The 27,625-nt window shown below is 51.4% G+C and overlaps 1 protein-coding gene across 6 annotated transcripts in view; it reads right to left on the reverse strand.

Annotated features, from left to right (window-relative positions):
* ZFAT (zinc finger and AT-hook domain containing) overlaps positions 1-27,625 on the reverse strand; it is a 286,033-nt gene that overhangs the window by 155,954 nt on the left and 102,454 nt on the right. For 5 of the 6 annotated variants that reach the window (XM_019459785.2, XM_019459783.2, XM_019459784.2 and 2 more), the window contains one exon: positions 3,867-4,043. In XM_019459785.2, coding sequence (XP_019315330.1) covers positions 3,867-4,026 — 160 coding nt within the window. In that variant the 5' untranslated portion in view covers positions 4,027-4,043. Of the gene's footprint in view, positions 1-3,866; positions 4,044-27,625 lie in introns of those variants that run through there. The other variant, XM_053896205.1, reaches the window with a different exon arrangement.

Genomic DNA, 27,625 nt, shown 5'->3' on the forward strand with positions numbered 1-27,625 from the left:
TAACTTTGAGGAAATGGAAAATTTCCTAGAAAGACACAAACTACCGAAAAGAATTCAAGAAGAAACAGAAAATATTCGTACACCTATCACAAGCAAAAAAACGGAGTCAGTAATCAAAAATCTTCCCACCAAAAACGAAAAGCCCAGAACTAAAGGGCTTCACTGGTGAATTCTATCAAACATTTCAGAAGAACGGACACTAACACTTCAAAAATCTTCCAAAAAAAAAAAAAAAAAGAACAAAACAAAAAACAAAAGAGGAGGGAACACTTCCCAGCTAATTCTGTGAGGCCACAAACCATTCTGATTCCCAAACCAAAGACATCAGAGAAATGATCCTACCGTTATCTCTGCATCTAAACATAAATGTCTTCATCAAAATAGTAGCAGACCAACTCCAGCAGCATATTAAAAAGGACTATGCGGCGTCACCAAGCGGGGTGCATCCCAGGAAGTGACCCTGGGTATGCAAATGCATCCATACAAATCACCACATTCAGAGAATGAAGGGGAAAAAAAACCCACACGGTCATCCCCACAGAGTGATGGACCACGACTGCAGAGCAGGTAAGAGGGGGAACACGGGCCTGGTGGGCTGGCTGTCAGGGAGACGAACAGGAAGAGGGATCCCTAGGAAGAGGGGGGCCCGGGATGGCCTCCCGAGCAAACAGTCATCTCTTTCACTAAGATCAGTAACGAGGGCAAGGGTGGTGGAAATCAGCACACGTGTGTGTTAGAAAACACTGACGCACAGAGTTCCAGAAGATCTGTTCTCTTATCATTTATTCATTATTTAGAAATGAAATGAAAAATTCAGATTCTTTTACCTCATTCGCATTTCATTTTAGTGGGAAGAAAATCTTAATAAGCAAAGCTGAATAAAAATAGAATTAAGGGTTTGTAACAAGCTTTCTCAAAGTTCTCGACATGTTAATCCACGTGACTTCTCTCTGCCATATGAATTTTACAAAAGAGTTTATCCATTCTTCTGAGTCTACAGATGTTCAACCCCAGAGACAGGGGTTCTGATTAAATCAGCTCCTGAGTAAAGTTTTGGTTCCATCTGTCCGTTAAGCTACACTCTTTGGAAAGCCAAAGCGTCTTTTTCTTTCTTAAAGTTTATTTTCTTTATTTTTGAGAGAGAGCGAGAGAATGGCAGAGAGAGAGGCAGAGAGAGAATCCCAAGCAGGCCCCACGCTCAGCACAGAGACCAATGCAGGGCTCAAACCCACGACCCATGAGACTATGACCTGAGATGAAATCATCAGGTGCTCAACTGACTGAGCCACGTGGGCTCCCCAAGCCAAGGCATCTTAACTGCTCAACAGGAAGGCAGCCGTGGGGAATGTGGAAGTCATCAGGGATCCTCCAGTGAGGTCTGGAAGGATGAGCCTTACTCACTCCCAGGCTGGGTGGCAGAGGGAGGCGTGGCTGAACTGTGAAGGCCTTAGCATTAGGCAGATTCTTTTTTCTTTTTTTTTTTTTCCAGCTTTACTAAGGCATGATTGATAGCCAAAAACTGCATATACTTAGGTTACACAATATGTTTTCTTCAAGGTGTACAAGATGATTTAATGTCCATAATACCCTGTGAAATGCTCACCACAATGAACGATAGTAACCATTTTTCTTCTTTTGATGAGAACACTTAAGATTACTCTGTCTGCAAACTTCAAGTATACAATACAATGTTGTTTGCTGCACCTTAGATCCCTGGGACTTATTCACCTCAAAGTTTGTGCCCTCCAGACTATCATCTCTCCATCCCCCCACTGCCCGAAAGCCACTTTTCTATTCTCTCATTCTATGAATTCAGCTCTTTTGGATTCCACATCTACGTGCAATCATACAGGATTTGTCTTTCCGGGTCTAGCTTACTTCACTTAGGATAGTATCTTCCAGATTTGTCCATGTTGCAAATGGCAGGATCTTCTCCTTTTTTATGGCTGGATAATATTCCTCTGTGTGTGTGTGTGTGTGTGTGTGTCATTTTCTGTATCCATTCATCTGTTGACAGACACTTAGACTGTCCATTGTGAATAATGCTGCAATGAACACGGGAGTGTGGCTATCTCTTCAAGATCCTTCATTTCTTTTGGATGTATTTCCACAAGTGAGATTGCTGGATCATTTACTAATTCTACCTTTAGTTTTGTGAGGAACCCCCAAAGCGTTTTCCATAGTGGCTGCACCAATTTACATTCCCAGCGACAGGACGCGAGGGTTCCCTTTTCTCCCCGTCCTTGCCAGCACCTGTTGTCTTCCTGAGGGCAGCCGTTCCGAGGGCCGTGGGGTGATACCTCACTGTGGTTGTAACCTGCCCCTCCCGGATGGGTGGTGACACTGAGTATCTTTCCATGCACCTGTTGGTCGTCTGTATGCCCTCTTTGGGAAAATGTCTGTTCAGGTCTTTTGCCCGTTTTTAATCAAGCTATTGGGTAGATTCTTAATGACAAATTGACTTCCCTCCCCCTCCTCGTCCCCAAAGCAAAGAGAATCAAACGTGCGCTATCGGCTGAGATGTGATCATGTGTGACTTCCCACCTCAGTGCTGCTTTCTCGAAGTGGAAAGAGCTCACGAGGCCAGTGATGGAGCTGAAACACCGTGAACACAGCACTACCAGCTGCCGGTGACGAGGACACAGATTCTCCTGCTCCTCCTCACTCGCCATCACCAGTTTCAGGTGCTGGGTTCTCTCGGTTTCATCTTCCGCCACTAACAGTGACTTGCAGAACTTCCCTTAACTTCTCAGCAACTTATTCCTGTGTCAGGTGCATTCCTCTGAGCTCCCTGGGAACGGCCAGAGGGACTCATTAACCAAAACGTGTTTGGTCTGGACTCTCTCCTCGTTAACGACGTCAGACAGATGATCAATAAGCCAGTCCATTTCGAAATGCCAGCCTGAATATTCCCAGGAAAGAGCAGTCGGTTATCAGTGTGGCTAATGAATCCTGTGATGGAACACTGATGGCCACAGACTGCACTTCTGCACAGACGACTGGCCGCTGTCCCTCATCATATAAAAATAGTTTTGTGGGCTTTGTTTCCCCACTGTCGTTTGCAGCTGCTCTTACCGGGCTACACATTGTCTTTGTCCGTGGGGACCTAATTACGGGGCCTAGATGGTTTCTCTAATCCATCCACCTGCCGCGTCTGACGCCATTCAGTGGGAGATGTCTGGACGCTGCAGACAAGATGTAGCTCACTTCACACGCCGACTGTGAACCTGGTGGAGTCTGTGCGAACCAAAGCTTCGCCATTTGGATCCTTGTTCCAGGGTTACACGCTCAGTCCAGAAACGCGGGGTCTCAGATTATATATTCTTACACATTCATCACGTGATGTTGTCACAGCTTCCCTTCATTGTCTCCTGTGCCAGGCGTCATCCAATCCTCAGCACCCACCTGGTGACAGGCCTGTTCTCTTCATTTGTCAGGGCAGCACGGTGTGGCTCAGAGAAGCTATATCATCTGCCTCAGGTAATGCAACTGGTAGGTCCTAGAGCTGGCTGAGACCCCCACTCGTCCGACAACAAGCTCACGGTTCGTTTGTTTTTTTTACGCTGTTGGACACTATCCCCGCCTTTCATTCACTCAATCATTCATTCGTTCCTTCGTTCATTCTTCCTTCCAAAGCCAGAGAAGCACCTGCAGAGGCCAGGTACAGTGAATTCAAAACCACAACCTTATTTTGAACGGACCTACAACTGGACAACTGTTAACTGTTGGAGACAGGAACCTTCCGGGTTTCTATGCCCAGCAAACAGAAACCCAGCCTCGAAGGGCTGGCAGGCAAATCACAGCCATCGTCACCAGCAGGCACATCCGTGGCCGTGGCCCCTCACCCGGCACCCCGGGCCCCTTACCATCTCCGCTTTTGTGTGGGTTGGTGGGTTCAGGAGTGCTCAGAGGCCTGAGGGGAATGATGATCTCGTCCGCACTAACCCCTTCTCCTGCGTGCTTCTCAGAGACGTGGGAGAGGAGCTCCGACTGATTCGGTGAGAAAAGGTTACAGCATTTGCACATGAAGATGGCCGTGTTCTCTGTGAGCGGGGGGAGAAAAAGCAAACTGCGTTATTTCATCTGAACAAAAACAATGATTACTTCCAGTCGCCAAAGGAAAATATTGAAGGCTGCCCTTTTGAGCAATGGCCAGCCTCCAACTGACTGCGTCCCTCTCGTGGATACCTCCACACCAGGCAGCTCACTTCTAACTTCAGGGGGCCCCAATTGCCAGAAAATTCTTTCTTCCGAAATTCAAAACCACCACCCTTCCGGATAGCATCTGAAACGGACTCCCCCGTTACCAAAGCCTACCAGACAGCCCAGATTCTGGCATCGACATGGCAACACGAAAGAACGAAACCCAGCCTTCAAATGAATGCACCGCACTGACAGCAATGAAGTGCTCCGGCGAGGCTCTCTCCAATTAGGTACCAGGAAAAAATTGATCAAAATAGCATTTCTCAAGAGCCGAGACACCTTGCACTGGCCGGCACAGGGACTGGAAACCAGAAGAATGGGAATCTGTTGATTTTTTGAAGCTACTTAATTCCTATTTGAAAGCAGTACCACCATTCACAAATATTTACTAATAGTCTGTTAGAGTTCATCCCATTATACTAGGCAGGAAGACATAATGGGAAAACGCTCATTTTTAGTTGGATAAGATAACTGTAGGTACAGATAGGAATATTAAATTTAGGATCAAAAAAAAGTTAGAAGCTGGAATTTTTTTTGACAACAAGAACTGGTACGATGGACAGGACAATGGCTTTGAAGCCGCAGGGACCCAGACTACACTCCCAGCCCTACCCGTGAGTGCTGTAAAGCTGGGCGATCTCCGAGGAGTAGTGAGAACCCCTCGGTTGCTGGTACGAAACAGGACACGCAGCTCACGTGCCCACTCAGCGGTGGGAACACAGCAGGCACTCAGGAAACCACAGCACTCCACCGACCACGTGCCCGCGCCCACGTCACCCACACGGCCGGGCCCTCACCATCACTAGCCCCACGGGGCCTCTCCGTGCCGCCTGGCAGGCACACACGCTCCAGGCCACGTGCTCTCTGTGGAGGCTGGACGGATCTACAGCGATCCTAGGCCACCTCTAGGCCACCTGCTCTCCGTGGATGGTGAACAAATGTCTCAGACCCCTCCATTCCCACCGCCCATCCTCCCGTGCGGCCGCTGACCTTGGTTCCTATTTCACGTGCAGCCACCAGAAGACGGCCTCCAAGGGCTTCCTCCGCCACACCTGCCCGCCCACCTGCACCTTCACCCACCCACCCACCCGGCCTGACTCCTGCCGGTATGAAGGCTGGCACCAGCACTGGCACAGATGGGGGGCGGGGAGGGGACCCATGGGAGTGGGCTACCCCAGTGCAGGCAGTATCTTTACCACTGACACTGTTTAGAATTGGTGGATCAGGGAGATAGAAAAACAAAAAAGCAGACCAACACTTAAATGCTATGACGTCTGGGGCGCCTGGGTGGCTGGGTCGGTTAAGCATCCAACTTCGGCTCAGGTCATGACCTCAAAGTTCATGAGTTCAAGCCCCATGTCGGGCTCTGTGCTGACAGCTCAGAGCCTGGAGCCTGCTTCAGATTCTGTCTCTCTCTCTCTCTCTCTCTCTGCCCCTTCCCTGCTTGCACTCTCTCTCAGAATAATTAAACTTTTTAAAAAATGTTGTCACTGCTTTAAAATTCTCCGAAGACAGTGCATCCTTAGTGCCTGCACCTGCCAAGAGGGTGCCACAGCCCACCCTGGAAGATCACTGGACAGGGGGGCAAGGCAACGGCCCCTCCCGCCCAACGACCGAGTTCCAGTAACTTCTTTCTCCAGAACACCAATCCTTCCTCTCTGCCACTTGCCATACGCTTACTTCTCCCATCTTAACACCAGACTCTCTCTTGCTCTCCACCCCCTTGCCCTCCCCCACCCCTATTTTCCTCCTCCTTCTCCTCACGGCAAGATTCCCCTCCCAGGAGGAGACAGGAAAGAAAGGCATTGAGCCTGCTGGCCACTGCCACGGTGAGGACGGAGCCCCACCAGGCACCGGAGCTGCACAAGTAACCCCCTCTGGATCCAAAGGAAGGGCTTCTCCACGAACGAGCAGGAGGGGTGGCGACCTAAGAGAACTGTCCCCGACCAAACAACACCAGAAACAGAAATGTAACAAAGCAGAACACTGCTTCTTCAGTGGCACTCTCGTGAATAGTGTCAATCGATATTTTATTTTTTCCAAGAAATGCTTTATTCCTAAGGAGCCCAAAATGCTTCCCATTCAAAGAGGAAGAGATTACAGCAACACTTCTTGTCTTTCTACGAGGCCACGTTGTTTTCAACACGCTTCCTGCTGACCCAACAGCGATCTCATGACTCAGGCAGAAAAGGGTTTGTAATCCCCCTCCCACCGGTAAGGAAACCGAGGCTGAGAGAGGACAAGCAGGCTGCCCGAGTCACGGTCCACAGGAAGCAGAGACCAGACTCTCTGCGACCCGCTTCTGACGTGAGCTGGTTCGGCTACACCCCGTGAGTGGAGTTCCTTCAAGTCAGGCTAAAATCCTCACCGTCGTAACCAACAGCATCTGAAATGAAAGTCATTCCAAAGAGCATAATCCCCAAACCACTGATCAAGTTCTTCCCTGTTCACTGTAGTACGTCCTGAGCAGCAGGCACAGGTGCGCCCCCTGCAGGCCCCGGGGCAGAGAGGACTCTGGCGGGAGCCCCCCAAGGAGCAGGCCCCAGCTGCCCAGGGGAGGCGGACACGTCAGGGAACAGGTGCATCTTACGGTTTTTGCGAAACTACTTCCCAACAGACCTGTACGGATTATCGGTTTCTGTGACGCTTTCAGGAGAAGGAGAATTCTGTGACATTTCACGCAACAGAACTTTCGGGGGCCACAGAGTTATGGGGAGGGGTCTCCGCTCACAGGCATACCAGGCACTGTCTAGAGACCAGACAAATAAGACTACCTTTGCATCTATGTCTGGCCAAGTGCTGGAGGCTGCTGCAAGTCAGCCGCCACCATCGCTCAGCGGTCGGGCGAGTCTGCCACACTGTAAGGCTGGCACCTGACCTCGGCTGCCTGCTGTCAAGGAGCACGTGCTTCCCCAGAGCCTGCTGCACGTCCGCTCCACGAGGCGGGTGGAGGCTAGACCTGGAGATCCCAAGGTGTGGGCAGAGGTAAGGACACGTGACCCAGGAGGTTCAGAGAGGCTGCCCTCCCCTCGGCCACCCAGCCAGGGAAGCGCAGAGTCAAGGTGGAATGCAGCCTTACCTGACCTGGGCCCGGGTCTCCCCGGAGCCACGTGGCCCTGCCAAGGTCGGCACCGCTAAGGAACGCAGCCGTGGAACAGCCCACAGGCCCACACGACTGCCCCGAGCTGCACCAGCGGGCGGGCTCTATTTTGCCACCGACCGGGCAACCTTGAGTTTTTTTTTTAAGATTTTCTTTTTAAGTAATCTCTACACCCAACGTGGAGCTCAAAGTCACAACCCCGAGACTACAAGTCGCACGCTCTACAGACTGAGCCCGTCAGGTGCCCCGATTCAACCCTGGATTTAAGAGTGGCTGCTTCCAGAAGCCCAGAGAGAACACACCGTGCTCCCTCTTGAACGCCCCGCAGGCCTCCGAGAAGGAGGGAAACCGTGCCCTCCGTAAAGATGCTCACAAAGCAAAATGCCAACACGTGGGAAGAGAGTGGCAGATCAGACTGCCTCCCCCCAAACATGGAGAACTGCTATCCCACCAAAATAACAACAGGGGAGCTATTTTCATTTTTTATAGTGGACGAATATGAAAAAATGTATCTTATACCCTGAAAAACAATCATAATTATGTTGTCAGCTCATTCTGATGAAGATGCTATAATTTGGATGCATTTTTAGGTCCAATTGCTGTGCACTCCTCCTCAACAAAAGGATTCAGAGAGAAAATCACACGTTCAACACAAAGAAAATCACAGAAGTTTGGGGTCTGAGTGTTCAATTTCTATGAAGTATTTGCCAGTTTTGGCCAACTACTCTATACTATTAAGAAGGAAAATCTCCAAATAATTGCATAAGCAAGTCCCCATTTCTAAACTCTGATGTGCAAACACTCCAAGCCAGGAAAAGCCACATCCTGTCTGTGACCTCTGACTCCACCCGCTTACCACCACCCTGTCTGGGGACCTCGGATGAGCAAGCCTCTGACCCCACTCCCTGAAGAAGGTCATGAAGTAGAATGGATTTGTAGGTTCCGGGAGGTTGGTTAGGCCCCTGGGACGCCGGGGAGGGTCACTGGGAGCTAACAGGTCCCACCTCTTACTCTGGCCACAGGCAACACACAGGTGAGCTAAAGCTGGCCTGCTCCCAAGGGGACTTCCCCACAAATCTCAGGCCCTTGAGTAAACAGTCTGTTCAGCCTTGAGCTGAAGTCACATGCTTCAGCCAGCTCACAGGCTGCTCCGGCCCCAGCACACAATCAAGGGCATGCTGTCCCTTTTGCTGCTGTCCTTTGTAAGTCCATCTCCTCTGGGACACTCAAGGTGGCATGACCAGAGCAGGACAGCATTCAGGCATCCCAGGTCTCCTGGTCCTACAACAGAGTTTTTTATTTTATTTTATTTTATTTTATTTTATTTTATTTTATTCTATTTTATTTTATTTCATTTTATTTTATTTATATTAGTATTATTATTATTGCTATCATCATCAAAATCGTAATACAGCTAAATAATACAGAGCCCTGTAGAACAGAGACAGCCCCATTATCTTCCCCTTGAGGATAACGGCATCACTGAGCAGTTTGCTGTGCATCACAGGAGACAGAGAGACAAAGAAACATCATGCACGCCTATCCTTTCCCTCCCCTCAGGGGCCCTAATGCCCTGGCCCCTCCACCCTCCGTCCACCCTGCCCTCCACCCCGGTCCCTCTCCCAGCACTGAGCTCAGGACGACAGCCACCCTACAAGAGCCAAAGCCCATAGACCACACTGCTGCCCACTCCCATCCCTGTGGGCAAAGGCCGAGCAGGGTTCCACCCGGACCAGGCAATTAAGGAAGCACCCCTCCCACTCCCTGCTGGGCTGGGGTCAGAGGAGGCCCCGTGGGGAGCCTGAACCCCCATCCTGCCCAGCAGTACTGGCGCACATCTTCCCGCAGGCATCAACAGAGGCCAAGGAGGGAGCCTGGAGTTCTACCTACCCTCACCGGCAGTGGCGAAGCAACACCCCAAGTCTGCACCAGAGCAGCGTCAGGGGGCCTGCTAAAACAGAAGATTCGGAGAGGATCCAGACTCTCATTACACCTAAAATGCTCAGAATTCAAGAAAAAGTCATTCCTCATAATTTTTCAAGCATCAACACAGAATGGAAAAGACAGAAGAAAGAAATCAAGGACCTCAAAGATGGAACAAGGAAAAGCACACAATCTGATTAACAGGGAAAACAGACTGAAAAACCTGAACGGGGCCTCAGGGACGTGTGGGACTATAACTGAAGATCTAACCTGTGTGGCACCAGGGTCCCAAAAGAGGAGAAAGACAGTGGGGCTGGGAAAGGATTCGGGGAAATAATGGCTGAAAATTTCCCAACTCTGACAAAAGACATAAACCCACACGTTCAAGAAGGCCAGCGAATCCCAAACAGGATAAACCCAAAGAAATCTACGCCAAGGCACATGATAATCAAAACTTCTGAAAACTGGAGACAAGGGGGGGACCCCAGAGAACAGCTTCCCATGTGGGAAACTATCTGAGTGACAGCAGATTTCCCAACACACACAACGCGGGCCAGAAGGAAGTGGCACTTGTTCGAGTGCAGCAAGGAAGCAAGTGATCACCTCGATTCTACATCCAGCAAAAACGTCCTTCAGAAATAAAGGGGAAACTGAGCCATTCCCAGAGGAAGGAAAAGTAAAAACGCTGTCCAGCAGACTTAACCTCTAGGAATGGCTAAAGGGAGTTCCCTGAATAGAAAGAAAACGATAAAGCAACGAATCTTGGGACATCAAAAGGGAAAAAAGTACAAAGGAAAGTGTAAAAATACGGGCAAATGCATCAGATTTTCCTTTTTCTTTTAGTTTCCTGAAGTATTTTTGACAGTTGAAGCAAAAAGCAGAAGTCTGTCTGATGTGGTTCTCAATATATGCAGAAGAAACATTTGCGACAACGACAAGCGGAGGGTACAGAGGGCATATAGGGTGGTAACATCTCTACTCCTCACGCACGCCGGCAAAACGTCAACAAGACTTCTGCCTGTGGACTGAGGGGGTGGCTACACGAACCCACACACGTGATAAGAAGGGACCAGAACTATGCGCGCACATCGTACCACACCAACTCCTTGCTCTGATACTGTACAAGAGTTACATAAGACGTAACTCGGGTGGGGTTGAGCTGATGAGAAAGCTCTGGAGCTGCAGAGTGGGGATGGCTGCACAGCACTGTCAGTGTCCTTAAAGCCACTAAGCTGTATTCCTAAAAACGGTCAAAATGATAAATTTCATGCTATGTATATTTTATCAAAAAACAAATGGAGTAAATCAGGCAAAGGGTATACGAGACTTCTCAGTACTATCTTTGAAACCTTCCAGAAGGTATTTCAAAATACAAAGTTAAACAAATAAAAAGTGGGGCACCTGGGTGGCTCAGTCGGTGGGGCGTCCGACTTCGGCTCAGGTCACGATCTCACGGCTCGTGAGTTCGAGCCCCGCATCAGGCTCTGTGCCGACAGCTCGGAGCCTGGAGCCTGCTTTGGATTCTGTGCCTCCCTCCCTCTCTCTGCCCCTCCCCTGCTCGCTCTCTGTCTCTCTCTCCCTTCTCTCTCAAAAATAAATAAACATTAAAAAAACATTTTTTTAATAAAAATAAAAAAATAAATAAAAAGTACCGTGGCAGACAAAACAGACCTCTGCCTACCAGTGTGGCTCCTCCAGAAAGGACACTGAACTTGAGAAGCGGCGTGTATCCTGCCTGACGTATCCACAACTCCATCCAATCCCAAACACCCTATGAGAAATCTAGGGCTCAGGAGGGTGGGGTGAGGTGGCTGGGCAGAAAGGGGTCAGTCCAGGTCCCTGTGCCCACCTCTGTGGGATAGCGGGGTGATACGGGCTCTGAAGGGCTGGCATCCCACGTCTATGTCAAGCACCTTCCGCCCCCGGAGCCCCCATTCCCTGTAGCCGGAGCCCCACCCAGCCCAACGCCGTCCATCTTACCCTCAGCAATGATGCCGCTGGGGACACAGTAGGCACTCAATAAATGTGAGACGAACTGATGATTCTAAACATGCTTAAACATTTATCAACGCTCACAAGAAGACAAAATGCTACATTACCAGACTATTAGATTACTCTATTTAAAAGCTTTGGTTTAAAAAAAAAAATCTCTTTCCTCTTCTGGGTTAGTATAAATCACCCTCTGCTTTGTAACTATCTTCTACTCAGATTGATGAACTTCAAAGAGAGTTCAACAGCCAAAACTCAGATCCCATTAAATTATCTATCTTATGAAAACAGTAGGGCTGGCAAATTCTTTCAGAGTTAAATATTTTTGTTTTCTTGTTTTTCACTCGCCCTTAAGTTATTAAATTCGTAAGAGCTGGCAGCTTTCCAATAAGAGTGGAAATATTTTAACAACATAAAGCCAGATTGCTGTCACAGCCAATGTGATGAAAAAGGCTCATTGCGCAGCTTCGTACAATCAAAAATACCTCTTCCTTTTATCTTCGGGAAAAGAGGCGTGGGTCAGGACACGACATTATCTTCCATTTAGTTTATTTATTTTACAGAACCTTCCACCAGCTGTGGATGCGCCACATACATCATCATCGTCACCACGATGACCGGGAACTTGCGGTAACCAAACACACAGGCGATTCGATGAGGAAGAAGTAAAAGACCAGGGAGCTGAAATCAATTAAACCCTCGCCACCAGCCGCACCACGCAAGGCTCACGCTATACTTAATCTTACAGCCATCCTAAGAAGTGGGTTTTATTATTGTATTTCCTCAAATCTAAGACAACACCCATTTTAAGAGGCACTGATACTTTACATACCACTAAAAAAGATGAAAACGCTGCCAAATAAACTAAGACACACTGGTTTCTTATCACACAGGCTGTAAGACAGCTCCTGATTTTAGCGATGCTACAACGCGAGTCTTTGAGTCAACGGGACTCGGTAACACTTCCAGATTCCCACGGAAGTGCAGCTCGGTCTCAGTGCTGGGAGGGAGGGCGGGCGCGAGCCCAGGAGAGCCTGACTCGAGCCTCGCTCTTGTCCCAGCACCCCCAACACACCCTGGGGTTGGGGGCTCCACTTCCGGGCTTACTTCCGTGACGGTATTTGAAACCCTGCTTTCCAGAAAGAGGACAAGACAAACATTTTCTGAATGCCAGCACTTTCACACTCCGTCGCGTGTGATCCTGACAAGCAGGGCTGTCGCTAACAGACGCCTCCAGGAGAAAGGGGGTAAATGCACCCCTTCCTCAAGACGCTAGCTCCCCCTGTCAGAAAGTGGTCACAATATACTGATTTTCTTGAAACATTGACACTTTCCTACCATTTGCAGAAAGCTGCCATAAGGAATACACAAATATATGAGGTGAATGAGTCCCCTTAGATGTGTTGCCCTGGTGCAGTGTGCAGTCGACACAGCTGTACAAGGCGGTCCTCCTATGTAAGTCAGCCGTGAAGACATCACTATCCCCTGTTACAGATAAGAATGCTATCACTTGTACGAGAGGATCAAATTCAGGCCTACGTGGTTCCAAAGCCACTCGGTCAGTGCGAAAGAAACGGACAAGTTAGGAAGGAACACATCTTGTACATGCATGCATGTGGGCATGTGTCTATACAGGAACATACTAACCACACGCCACAGGAAAGCATGTGGAGGAAGACTTCGCAGGAGGGGAGGCAGAGCTGGCCCAGGAGATGGTAGGACAGCTTGAGGCAGGAGAAGGGAGCTCCCAAAACGAGGACTAGAAGCCAGCCAACAAGGGCAGAGCACAACCCTTGAAAAGCCTTCAGAGTAGAGGGGGAGAACAAATCCAAGGTAGGAAGGCACATGAGGGTGCCTTTGGAGGCAGACAGCAAGTCCTGGTCCTCGGAAAACCCACCGGGGAAGCCTGCCCAGGAGTGGCGAGGCCACCGGCCCCCACGGCAGGAGGCCCGTCCCAAGGGAGGCAGGAGCAGCGAGGCACACGGACGGCTGCCCCATCAGAATGGGGCCGCCTCCCAGCTCGAAGGAGGCCAAAAAGCTGAATCTGTGTTTGGAATTTCTGGGGTTTTAAACACTGGCAACTGAATGAGATTTTTCTGCAAAAACAAAACAAAACCCAACCTGTGCAGGCCAAACAGATCAAGTTCGTGGGTTAGACCTGTCCTGAGGGCTTCCAAATGCAACCTCTGAGAAGAGGTTTTCCGTGCGGGTGACCTGAGGGCTGCAGCCAGCCTGCCGGGGAAAGACGGGGAGCCCTGTCCGAGAAAACAGAGACGGACAGACGGAGGCAGAGTGCGGGCTGCAGACTCTCTTCCTAACCAGCCAGCCCCCAATACCCAGGAACACTTCCTGGCTCTGGACAGGAATATTCAAAGGCCAGCTACCCTTCGTTTCAGAGATCTCCACAGTCGTGATCACACGGGTGAGCATCCGAGAAAGAAACGAAATTTTTAAAGCCCGCTTAAATAGGTATTAGAAATAAAGGGATAGTAAAGTAAGGGACAAAATAAGGTCTCCCTCTTGCGGGGAGGTAGACATTGACCCCAGGCAGTTTGGGCCAAACGCTGGCTGGAAGAAGCAGCGAGGCCACAGCTGCGGACACTGAGCTGGAGACACAGACTCTGGACACGGGACAAAACGTTTCCCACGGCTGATGATGGGTCGATATTTCTCTCTGAGGTGATTAGACACGTGGCTGGCCAGGCAAGGGTAGACGAGACGTTATGCCTTATGCCTCTCTGCCATTCTCTCCAAATGAAACGTTAGGATGACAAAGAAAAGCGCACAGTATTCAGATAACAAAAAAGAAGAAAGAAGGAAAACAAAAAAAAAGAGGAAATTGGTTTAACCAGCAGAGCAAGACAGATTCCGATTCGGAATCAGTAAGAAAAAGGCATTCTCTCCACAAAAGTTATACCCAGCACAACACGATGCCTGGTGGGTGTGGACAGCCTAGCCTTGAAGTGCCACATTCCAGAACTACACATGGGCGGGCCAGGTGCGCAGAGGGCCCAGGATCAGGGGAGGCCAGGCAGAAAAAGGCACCGGAGCTCCCAAAGCTGGGGGTTCGAGGAAAGTCCCCACGTCAGCCATGGGAAGGGGAGACACGAAGACTTCGTGGCCCAAAGTAGCACCCTCAACCTTCCCTGCCCAACCCAGCCACAGAATAATATTATACTGCCTCCTTCGCTCACACAGAGCTTCATGTCTGTGGGCCCTTGATCCTCCCCACCGACCCGTGAAGGAGCGAAGTCGATGCTCCCACCCCAATCGTCATCACCCTCATCATCCTCCTCCCCATCATCATCCCAATTTATGGAGGAGAAAGCAAGGGCTCAGAGAAGTTAGCGAGTTGCCAAGGAAACCAGCCCGATAAATCACAAGGTCAAAACTTGACCCACACCTTCCAACGGGCCACTCGCCTGGTGGCCAACATGTGCCGGGACAGCACGTTATTTCCTGTAACACGACAGCAGGTCACTGGGAGGAGCCCAAGCCCCGGTCCCCCACCCACAGCCCGCATCAAGCTTAAAGAGACACTTCCAACCGCTAATTGCAACGAAGAAGAGGAGCTACACCAAAAGGGGGGACTTCGCCCTCTGCGTGTCTGTCATAATTTACTACAGCAATTCACTCCAGGGAGCGGCGAGCTGGAAAATGAGAGCTCCAGACGTGGGTGCTGCCCACCCAGACCACACACTTAGTAAGCGTGTCCACTGCACGGCTTGGCAAGAGGTCTAGAACTAGGAAACAGAGGGCCACCACATACAGGACAAACGGCTTTGTTAGCAAATCACAAAACAGAAAACAAAAACATGGGTTGTTACCAACAGGCAGGAAACGAGTGGCCGCCATACACGTGCTAGCAACACCCTCTGGTGGCCGATCAGGGCACTACAGCCTCCGTTCACGGGACGGAAGAAGTTGGCCATAATGAAAACGTGGCTAGCATTTACTGATCTTAATTCTGCCAGGCGCCGTAGTTTGCCCGTCACCCACTTAACCTGCACATCAATCCAGGGAGGGAGGGGCTGCTGTCCCCACTTTAGATGCACAAGCTGGGCCCAGGGAGGTGACCAAAATGCACACGGCAGGCAGGTGAGCACACAGCAGAAGCAGAGCTCACCCCCACCCCCCCAACCCCAGGCCGAGTGCCCATCCTAAGTGAGTCCCCATGTGACGCTGCTGCTTGTCCAGTGGGGGCTGCGTCCATCCTGGTCAGCCCAGCAGGTGAATCAGACCCAACTGCAGCCAGCCACGGATTCTCTGTCCTCATCACCATCAGCCACTGCCCACCCAATTCTGAATCTGCACAAAAGTTATTCTCATGTCTTACGGTGCCTTCCCATTTACAGCTGCGTTTCTGTGCGGCACTGATGCTGAGCCAGAGAAGCCGGACTCCGAGGACAGGCGAGCCTCCGGTCACACGAAGCAGAAAAGCAACATGATTCCTCGCACTCTCTGAGTCAGGCTGGGGTCACCCTTACTCGAGGTCCTGGGGTCGAGGCTTCTAGGGTATGGCGGGGTTCTGTTTGGGCACACGGCGAGTTCAGTCTGTGAACATTTCCTGGAGCTGTTTGTCTATTCCGGACATACCTTTCTACAGGGTGCTATACATCAACTTAAAAAATTTACACAGCACATTTTAAAGGTAAAGACGTAAGGTAAAACGTAGACTCTGATTCACAAGTGAATCTCTTATTTAAAATGACACATGAGGGGCGCATGGGTGGCTCAGTTGGTTAAGCGTCCGACTTCGGCTCAGGTCATGAGCTCACGGTTCATGGATTCAAGCCCTATGTCCGGCTCTGCACTGACAGCTCAGAGCCTGGAGCCTGCTTCAGATTCTGGGTCCCCCCCCCCACCTCTCTCTCTGTGTCTCTCAAAAATAAACATTTAAGGGGCATCTGAGTGGCTCAGTCGGTTGAGTATTTGACCTCGGCTCATGTCACAATCTCACAGTTCGTGGGTTCGAGCCCCGTATTGGGCTCTGTGCTGACAGCTCAGAGCCCGGAGCCTGCTTCAGCTTCTGTGTCCCCCCTCTCCCTCTGCCTCTCCCCCGCGCATGCTCCGTCTCTCAAAAAGTGAATAAAGATTAAAACAATTAAAAAAATAAACATTGAAAAAAATGTCTTTAGTTAACAAAAGAGAATTAAATTAAATTAAATTAAATTAAATTAAATTAAATTAAATTAAAATAAAATGACACATGAAGTGGGAGAGAAGGGCAGCCATGAAGCCCAGACCTAAACGTGAACCCACCTCTGCCCAAGCAGCCACGTGACCCTGGCCCCTGTGTGTACTTGGGCCTGTTGGGCTTCTGTCTCCTCGTCTGCTGTGGAGGGACACCATGAAGGCAACGTGCCCAGCTCGGTGACCGATACCTCGGTGACCGGCACAGCCCAGACCAATACCTCCAAGGGCAGCAGAAAGGGCAGCAGGCTAGTCAGGGCCTGGGTCCCCCAGCCCCTAACTGGCTCCCACCTCCAATATGACAGGTTCTATGTAAGTCTCTGAATCTCTACAGGCTCGAAACAGAAGTGGCCTTCAAATGTTTTAAAGTGAAACCTGGTCTTCAAGCCTCCTCCGAAGGCTAATGTGCAGAGAGAGAGCCAGCCAGAGTCACCAGCCACCGGGGCCACGGTCACCAGCCACGGGGGCCAGAGCCAGGGAGGAGACAGCCCCGCCCAGCGACTGCCTCCACTGGGACCGGCAGGCCCGCCACACCCACAGATGATCTCCAAGGTGCCCTCCCAGCCCTGAGGTTCGGAGGGCTGAAGCTCCCAGCCGCGCAGGCGCTAATTTGTGGCATTATCGTCTCGCGTCTCATAAAATGCTGATGAACACAGCAGCTTCTGTGACTCACAAAGTTAACGTTTTTATTCAATGCAAGGGAGAAATCCCATGGGTGTTCCTGTGCTGAAAGTGGATTAACAAAATAAAATGAGAAATGCTCCGGATCAGCTATAATTAACGCTGGGCCAACAGTTGCTCTGTAATTTTATGCGTCCACATTTCTTCCATGTTGAAACTTGGCAGAATTTTTTTTAAGCTATTTTTAAGCGCTCTCCGAGGGAGAGCCTTGGGCAATGGAGTATACGTGCATTGAACATAATCCTATGTGAAGAGCTGGGCCCCTTCCTCAGGACGGCATCACGAATAATGTATGTGAACGGGAACCGCCCCCCATCACCCAGTTCCCCACCTACAGGCCGCAGCGCTATCCCCACCCCAGCGGACGGGTGGGAAGCTCTGGGGAGGTGGGGAGTCCCCCACAAATGACCAAGGCGGCTCGGGAACTCTCAGGCCACGCCCCGAAGGTGACCGTGTCTCTGGGATCGTTTCCACGAGAAAAACAAAATGTGCAAAATCTCACAGCGTGTTACAGTACATTTGAGCACAGTGATGCCCACGGCCACCGCCTACCAGGCCTCTGGCTTTCCGGTGTTTGCTTTTTTGTTGTGTTAGTTTATTTTGGTTCCTTTGTGTGTCTGAGGAGCCTTGTATCTAACTTGTGAAGGGAAAGGGCTGCCTTAGGCCAGCTTTCAGCACTGGGCCTCAGGTCCGAAACTCTGGATTCAAACCCCACATCTCAGTGCAGCTTCAGAGTGGGTAGAGTCCCCTTCACTTCTAAAACCTGCAGGCACTCAGGGAGAAAAGGAGACAATCGAAGGTGCCTGATGACCTCGTAAGGACAATATGGGGGTGGGGGATGTGATCACGGGGTAAACAGTGGGAAAAGGGTCTTGTCGACAGCTAAACACGGTGCAGATGCAGAACAGAACAGGCATCTCTTAAGTCCAGGGAAGTCTGGCTGGTTGACTGAATCTTCCGACCATGTTGCTGCTTCCTCTGCTATCCACCTACCACTGGTGGTATCTGGTAAAGGGAAGCCAGTGTGGGGGTCCTACATACACACACACATATGCACACACAAGTGCACACGTGTGCATAACGTGTGTGCACATACACACATACATGTATAAATATGCTAAGCACATGCATATACACACATGCATGAATGGACACGTGTGCATAATATATGTGCACATACACACATAACACACAGGCACAAATGTGCGTGCATATACACATAACATACGTGCACAAGTGCACACATATGCGTAACACGCATGTGCATATACGCACATGCATGCACAAATGCACAGGTGTGCATAACATGCATGTGCATACACACATAACATACAGGCACAAACGCACATGTGTGGGTAGCATTTGTGTGTACTATATGCACACATAGACACACATAACATACATGCACAAATGCATGTGCACGCATAATACATGCACATACACACATTACACAAGTACATACGTACCACAGATGCACACACACACACACACACACACACTTCCCATAGGGAAAGAAAAGACAGGCCATTCAGAAGCGTTCCGAGGAATGGATATAAACGCCACAGCATGAATGAGGACAGGGAGTTAGAAAGCCAGGCTCTGAGAAGAGAAAGCACCACAAGGAAGGGGAGAAGGAAGGTGGGGAAACAGGGGAAGCAAGCGGAGCCAGAGTGTGAGGCAGGCTGGCACTTGGGGGAGCAACGGGGGGCCCTGGGCGGCAGGAGCCCAGCCGGGGCTTCGGTTCCCACAAGGAGATCCCACAAGGAGACCCAGCTGTGGAGGGAGGGACCACTTACTCGGAGGCCCCCAGACTCCTCCCTCTCCAACAGGGGTTCAAATTCTCCCCACACTTCCCACAGTGTCTTCCTGCCGCACCCCAAGTCCTCAGGGGAAGGAAGAGCCAGGGCCCCAGGGATGGGGTGATGCCAGGTCACTGTAGCCAGTGTATCATGACCGGACCTGTTTGTTTGGGTTTTTTTATTTATTTTGAGAGAGAGAGAGAGAGAAACATGCGCACAGGCATACAAGCGGATGAGGGACATAGAGAAAATCCCAAGCAGGATCCACACTGTCAGTGCAGAGCCTGACGTGGGGCTCACACCCACAAAGTGTGAGATCATGACCTGGGCCGAAATCGAAAGCCAAATGCTCAATGATGGAGCCCCCCCCAGGGGCTGTTTATTAACTGGACACGGCCAGCCCTTGTCTCCTCACTCTGCCGCCCTGGTTATTTTAATTTTTTTCTTTAACATTTATTGATATTTTGAGAGACAGAGCGTTAAGTAGGGGAGGGACAGAGACAGAGGGAGACACACAATCCGAAGAAGGCTCCAGGCTCTGAACTGACAGCACAGAGCCCAACGTGGGGCTTGAACTCACAGACCGTGAGATCATGACCTGAGCTCAAGTCGGGCGCTTAACCGACTGAGCCCCCCAGGCACCCCCGCCCTGGTTATTTTAAACAACTGACTCAGTTCCTTCGGACATCGCTCCAAGGGTGCCGCCTGGCACACCACGGTGGCGATGCCACCAGCCCGGTCCCCAGTTCTGCAGTCTAGTCACACACCCCATGACGAGCAAACCGGGCAAAAACAAAGCCCTTAGAAAAGCTGGTGCTCGCCCACCCCTTCTCCTGACTGGGCAAGGTTTCGATTGAACACACACGTGACGCACACCTGCCTGCACAAAGCGGGGTACGAGGGGCCGGGAGGGAGAGAGGCACAGAGCGGCTCTTCCAGGGCTCAAGCTGGACAATTGCGGGGGACAAGCAGGCTTGTATAAGCATGACCTCTTGGGCAGGCAGACGTGGCTCAGTGCACACTCTGTGCCTACAACGTGTCGGGCACATTTCCCGCCCAAGGAGCTCTGGGATGGACCGCCACTCAGCCGCCAGGGCTCAAGACGCCCAACCAAGCCCACACTGTCCTGCAGAAACAGGGCCACTGGCGGGATCTCAAATTCTCCAGCAGCCACGGTGAAACAAAAAGAAACAAGTGAAATCAATTCTCACGTGTCTTCTGTAATACAGTATATCCAAAACACTACTATTTTACTTACAATCCGTTTTTAAAAGAGCAATGAGAAATTTCACATTCTTTCGTTTTTTCTTTTTGCACCACACCATCGTAACCCGGTGTGTATTTTCCACTTACAGCAGACCGAAGTTTGCACTAGACACAGATCCAGTATTCTGTTTCCAGAACACCAGGCAACTTTCCCACTGCAGGTCAGAGAACTGTGGTATGCATGCTCTACTCCCCCACGTCCAGGGGAGCTACAGACGGCCTCCACCACTCCCCCCAAAATCCTTGGGACCCACCGAGTTAGGAAAATTGACACAAGGAGTTGGAAAATTTAGGCTTTGCCAAACAGCATCCTTGTCCACATCTTTATGGGAGAGGGAGAAGACAGAGGGACGTTTTCATTACTGTCACAGGCTGCTCCAAGCTCCTGAGGTCGCAGAACTGGACGCAGATGTGGGAAACATGCAAATTCAACTTCAAAATTTTTTTTTTTTACATTTACTTATTTTTGAGACAGAGAGACAGAGCGTGAGCAGGGGAGGGGCAGAGAGAGAGGGAGACACAGAATCAGAAGCAGGCTCCAGGCTCCGAGCCATCAGCACAGAACCTGACGCGGGACTCGAACTCACGGACCGTGAGACCATGACCTGAGCTGCAGTCGGACGCTGAACCGACTGAGCCACCCAGGCGCCCCTTAACTTTAAATTCTAAACGTCTGCTTTACGTAGTATGAAAGCCTGAGACCGGTCTCAGTTACGAAGTATTCTGAACCTGAAAATGAATTCTAGGAGAAAGAACTACCCTCCAATTCCCAGACGGGTTCAAGGTGTTTCCGAATTTCAGAACAGAGCTTTACATGAGGCAGGAAGAGCCAATGGGAAAAGAATTCTCCAAACCCCACCGGCTACCCACCCCAGCCTACCAGAATGACCTGCCCCACTGTTCCTAGTAACTAAGACATAAAATAAGTATTATATTCTCCAAAAGCCTGGGCCATTGGGGGGGAAGTGATTGTAACTTTCATGCATTACCTTCATAATACAATATTCAGTAAGTGCCTAATATATGTCACATACTATGCTAGGCACATGTAGAAAGGAGTAAGGTACAGACCCTCCCGTTTTGTTCACGAGAGAATAATTTAAAGTGACTGTGGTTTTATTTGTGGCCTAATCGCAAAGAGTCTTGCCTTGGAAGGGACACAGAGGTGCCTAAATTCAGCTCCCCAGCCAGTGTCCAGGAGACAGACAGCCCTACCTGACCCTACCCCTCAGTGTCTGGGCAGCTACCACTTATGTTTACACAGCTGGGAACTTTAAGAAGTCAAGCAACTTCTTCCCAGCCTGGCTTCAGGTGGTGCAGCCTCAGGGTGACCCTGGCAAGGCCAGCCCCTCTGGCTAGATCTGAACAGGCTGTCAGATGTCCCCGAGGTCCTCTCCCCCGCAAGCCTGGGATCCCAGTCCTTCGGCCATACCGGATGGGTCCCCAAGCTCGGCCGTGGCCAGGCCGGTCCTGCCCACGGCCCCAGGGTCTCTTAAACCACCTGCCGCAAGTCCAAACACACACATGTCCCCTAGGGGGCGATAAAGAGCAAAGGAGAACTCTGGCCTCCAAGAGCCGGTTCAGCGATGTGAGCTGCACATTCAGCAAAGCGGAAAGAGCTGGCAGGTGCCTGGGATCTCGTCAGCAAACTGGTTTTGGTTCAAGAACCTCATTCTTCAAGTCTCAGCTCCAACCTCACTTTCTAGACAGACTTTTCTTAAATCCCCTTCAATATAAATTAGGTCTCTGTTACTTTCTCTGGCCCTCCCTGTATTCATCCACCTTAGCAGCAATTACCACAATGCGTCATCATGTACTCAATGGTGTGTTTGTTTAACTTCTGTCTCCCCTGATAGACTGTATTTCATTCAAAATACAGCTAAAAGCTTAAAAAGAACAAAGATCTCTACCTAGAAACAGAGAGATGCTACATTTCCTTTGTTGTGAGGGCTAGAACATTCCAGAGTGCTCACTTAGGAAGGCCTGAGGACAATGTTAACCAAGTCATTCTTCACTCACGCTTCCCAGCAGAACGAGTCAGACCTTGTGCCAGGGAAGCTAGGCGAGCTCTGGGTGGGACAGACACCAGCCAACCCCTACCCCTCCGGGGGAAAGCACTTTGCTTCTCTGGTCCTCCGACTCTGTGAAATGGGAACAAATGCAGCATTTGGAATGGTGGTCTTAAGAGAAACCAGACCCACACAAAGGGCCCGGAAGTGAGATGCCCAGGGAAAGGCAGAAGAGTCCAGACAGGTGCAGAGCACCCCACGTCCACAAAAAAAAAAAAAAAAAAAAAAAAAAAAAAAAGGCAGCAGAACTCGGTCCTTGTACTGAAATACAAGAAATACACACAACCCAAAAATTCACACGCTTAAAGTAGGAAAACAAATAAGCAAGTATGGGGATCATCCCTAAAATGAAATACAGACAAATGAACGGAAGCAAACTTTAAATGAGCAACTATAACTACGCAGAAGTGGGAGGGAAGAGCGGGGAGGGCGAACCCAAATCACCTGGGAAGCCAGAGTTCCCACGGTCCGCCTCAGGTCAACGGGAAACAGATCTAATTAAATACTGAACTCGAGTTAGTAGGCTTCTTTCCCAGAGACACAGGTTAGCAATTCGGAAACTATTTTTTGTATATCCTAGGATTGAGATAAGTAACTTGCTGTGGGTTCTGGGAGGCAGTGTCTCGGAAGGGGCAGGTGCCGCTGGGTTGGAACTGGAAAGATCCGCAGATATGGACGTGTGTCGGCCATGTGCGAACTTCTGCGTGTCTGCATGCTGTGTGTGCAGGCGTGCGCCCATTTCACTCCAGCAATAGTGAGCTCACCTAGTCCCACATCTTCTTTTCTAAATACCGGTCTCCACCTCAACCATCATTCTCCTCCAGAAATAGCTGATTCCAGAGCCAGAAAAGGAATACCTCATCGGACAGAAACCAAGGAGGTTCTCAAAGAAAGAGGGGGCATGTCAAAGAGGCTTCAACCAGCCAAATATGGGGAAATGAGATCAAAATAATGATAAAGGACTGCAAACCACTGAAGAAAGAACTCGTGAGTCCACAGTAATACAGATAGACAGATTTATTTAAAAAAGGAACTCTTGCTCGCATAGAAAGACAACTAGTAAATGCGGAAGAAACGCTGGCATTAGAAACTCCTCATCAGCAACTATCAGTGATCACGGATTCTGGCAAGAAATCATCAACGGATGCTAACACCACGAGCGAGGGAAGTTTGAGGAATGAAGAGTAACACGGTAAGTATGCGGTCTCAAAATGTCTCATCACGAGACGATTACCAAGGAGAAGAATAGTAACTGTATCTCGAAAGAACCCGACCCCCTCAAACGGGCGTCCTGTCCTCCCGACAGGAGGGCTGAGAACTGGGCGCCCCTGCTGTGGTATCCCCCGTGACCCCCGTGCCCCAACTGCAGGATCTGAATGGAATCATGGCGAAACGTGGCCCAAGGGAGGGACACAGGTTACGGAACAAGTGCCCCGCACCCTACAGTGTCGTGGGACACAAAGACAGAGGAGCCATCTTTAAAGGGTAAAGGGACACACGGACTGAACGCAGGGCCTAAGGCAGGGCTTCCTTTTGCTTCTATCGAAAATTACCGGAACTGGTGAGCCTGAATTTCAGTCGGTGAAATCTGCACTATAAGCATCGTGTTCTCACTTTGATAATCGTAAGGCGCTTGTGTGGGAGACTGACCTTGTTTTTAGAAAACAAACACTGGAAATCTTTGGGAGTGGGTGAAAGGGCACTATGTCTGCCACCCGGCCTCCACTGTTCTAGAGAGAAGGCAGAGGGACAGGGCGGGGGGGGGGGGGGGGGGGGGGGCTCATGACAGGCTCTGAGACGTCCTCAGTCAAGAAACGCCAGTGATATTCACACGGCCGGTCCTGAACCACAGAGCCCTCATTTCACAGCAGCCCTCTCGCCAGCTCACACAGCACACGCCGGGCACAGTTCGGGAGCCACGGGGATGAGGCGTCACCAGGGCCCGTCAGGAACACACGCAGACAGTCGCCCGACTAACGGCAGTGGTGGAAGAAAAGGCAGAGAAAGTGGGAGCGATGGAGAGCAGCCCCAGGAGGGGCAGCGGAGGGGAACAGGGCGCGATGCTCAGACCCACAGAGCAGGTTTGCTGTGGAATCTGTTTAAGATAGAAACAACAGGGGCGCCTGGTGGCTCATTCGGGTAAGCGTCCCACTTCGGCTCAGGCCATGATCTCACGGTTTGTGAGTTCGAGCCCCGCATCGGGCTCTGTGCTGACAGTGCTCCTGCTCTCAACAGGAGCAGCAAAGAATGCCCTGATCACAACTGTGCACCTCACGGCCAACAATTCCAGACATCAAACACCCGCCCAACTCTCTCCTTCTTTGAGCCACTCTGGCCAGAGCCCCCGAAGGTCAATGGGACCATCGTGTCCAGCCCAGGACTCTTCTCCCACCCAACAGGACCGGCCTCCTGAGGGCCGCCAGGGGTCAAGGGCACAGCGCCCTCCTGGCTACCCACTTACCCCAGACCTCGTCCCGGGACTCCAGTCAGGAAGCAGTCCCCATCCCTTCCTCCCGGCCCCTGCTACAAAAGCTCTCCTGACCCGTGCCCTTCACCTGAGCACCTCTCACATGGCCTCCGACTAGAAAGCAAGACTCGGGAAAATTCAAAAGGAAAATTAGAGCATGATGACTTGGTTTCCTTCTAAAAACTGACAAGAGGAAGAAAGAGGGGGCGGGGGGAGAGACAAACAGGAGAAAAGCAGAGTCAGAGCCTGGTGTTCAGGGCTCCTGGCACCTCGGCGTCCAGAACCCCACAACCTTCCCTAAAGTCCAGGCACCTGACGCGGCCCCCCACCCCTGGCCCCACAGGGCGGAGTGGAAAGCGAGGACAAAAGCCGGGTCTGCCCGAGCGCAGGGCACACCCACCCCAGGGCAAACCGCAAAATCTGGCAGGCAACGGGTTAAACGCCCGCCTAAGGATGCTTCTAGACTCTGCCAGAAAAGCAGGAGGGCCCAGACTAGGAGGACCACGGTTCCCCTGCAGAGAGCCTGCCTGCGAAGTGCTTCTCACAGTGCCGGGACCGTAGCGGGGGGAGCGGTCGTCCAAGGTGAGGTTCAGGTCCAGCCGTCACACGGCCAAGGTGGCAGTCGGGTGGCAAACGGAGGACCAGGGACAGCCTCTGAGGGCGGAGGCCAGCAGCACAGCCAGCTGGCGTCAAGGAGGGGCTTCCCTGAGTCTCTGCCGAGCCCCTCGAGGCCCCCCGTGCTCGGCTGGGCTTGCTTGCTCGGTGAGTCCTCAGGGCCCCCTCGAAAGCCCCGGAGTCAGCACCAGCCTCAGACCTCCCCCCCTCATCGGACTCCACCCTCCAGACAATAAACTCCTGGTGGATGTTGAGCTCCCCCGGGTCACCCAAGTGCCGACGGAGGCTCCAAGGAGCCCAAAGAACTGTCACACGGTGGGGCGGAAAATTCAAAGCCAGGTCTCTGAGACTGCAAAGCCGGTGCCTACATTTCCAGGGGACCTCAAGGCCACCCAAGCCGGTGGCCAGGCAACGGGATGGGGACCCCAGATTCAGGCAGCGGACAGGCAGGGCCAGGGAAGGCCATCCGGGCTCAGCGCTCAAGCCTGGCCCCGGACCCCGAAGGCACGAGGCTGTGGAGGGTCAGCGAGGAGGGCGGGCAGAGGCTGTTCACCTTGCTGGGCTCCTTCATGCCCCCCTGCCTTCACCCCTGCTCTACACTCCCACTGTCCTGGCCACGCCTCCAACATCACCCTCAAGGCTTTCCGGAGCCCCTCACCCAACCCCAGGCAGCAGCGACCATGGCGCTGTCCCCTCCATCTACCCTGTACAACCTGTAGCACTTCCGGGGCCCTGCACAACTCAGTGACTTTATTTATTTTTGAAGGAGAGAGACGGAGAGACAGAGTGCAAGCCAGGGAGGGGCAGAGAGAGAGGGAGACACAGAATCGGAAGCGGGCTCCAGGCTCGGAGCTGTCAGCACAGAGCCCAACACGGGGCTCGAACTCACGGACTGTGAGATCATGACCTGAGTCGAACTCGGACGCTTAACTGACGGAGCCACCCAGGCGCCCCAAGAGCTGCACGCTTTAACGACTGAGCCGGCCAGCGTCCCTCACTTAACACGTTTTGGGGATTAAGCAGGTTGTTGCCTGCATCAGTAGTTCCCTCATTTTTACGGACGAGCAGTATTCCGTTGGACGACTCTACCGCAGTAGGTTTAGTTATCCATCATTTGATGGGCATTTGGGGGTGGCTCCAGTTGGCAGCTACCAGCAATAAAGCATGCGTGTGGCACATATGTCCGTGTTTGTGACACGCGGACACACGTTTCACTTATCTTGGGTGATCACCCGGGAGCGGAACCGCGGAGCCACCCGGCAAGCGGATGCCTGACGTTGTCAGAAACCCCGGTTCTCCTTCCAAGGCGGCTGCCCCGTCCTGCATCCCCAGCAGCGACGCGTGAGTGTTCGAGGTGCTCTGCTTTCTTACCCGCCCCCGGTATTGTCAGTCTTCTAAGTTTCGGCCACTCCGGTGGACGTGCAGCGGTACCTTGTTGTGGCTTTAAGCTGCGTGTCCCCAGTGATGGTGACATCCAGCGTCTTTTCCCAAGCTTCCTGGACACCTGTATCACTTCCTCCGTAAAGTCTCCCGCAAACCTTTTGCCCGTTTTGTAATCGACTTCGTCTTCTCCATGGCTGGAGCTCCCTGAGAATAGGACTCTCGGGGCCCCTCGAGGCCCAGCTTCTGGGGGCATCACACCAGAGCCCAGTGGGGGCAGTCAAAGGTGCATGCCTCAGCTGCTGCACCCAGCCCAGCCAGGGCCACGCGCACACAGTAGGACTGCGTACGTGTCAGCAGTTGCAGGAAGAGGTTCCTCTTCTCTCTGGTGACCCAGATCTCCCCCAGCTGCCAGGCCTAAAGAGCAGACCCCGGACCTTCACCCACAGCCTGGCCCAGGCCCAGGTTCTGGAACTAGGCAAGGTCCTAACAGAGCACCTGGAAGGAGACTCTCCACAGGCCCCAAGTATGCCCTGCTGCTGGTCCAAACGCTGGGTTACCCACTCAGCTCCCCCTAACAAGCCTGGGCCTCTACTTCCTCGTTTGCAAATCAGAGAGAATGCGGCCGCTTCGCATGGCTTTTGTGCAGAAAAACTGTGTCAGAGATGTGAAGCACCTGACTGAGCAGGTCTGCAGAAATGACTGTTAGCATTACCAGATCCCATCTTATTCCCCCAGCAACTGCACGATTAATAGAGGATCAGGCCACTGTATCATGTTTTATTGTGGATTATGACACAAATATTACAAACCCCTCTCATTATGCATTTAATTCTCAATGACACTATTGGTACGTACAAGCCGGTCAGGGGAAGAAGGTGAGGCTTGAGAGAGGAAGAGTGGAATGGAAACCGAGGAGAGAGGGAAAGGACGAAAAGAT

The sequence above is a fragment of the Panthera pardus genome, unplaced genomic scaffold (assembly GCF_024362965.1).
Source record: "Panthera pardus isolate Hobbes unplaced genomic scaffold, ASM2436296v1 HiC_scaffold_7, whole genome shotgun sequence".
Taxonomy (NCBI): Eukaryota; Metazoa; Chordata; class Mammalia; order Carnivora; family Felidae; genus Panthera; species Panthera pardus.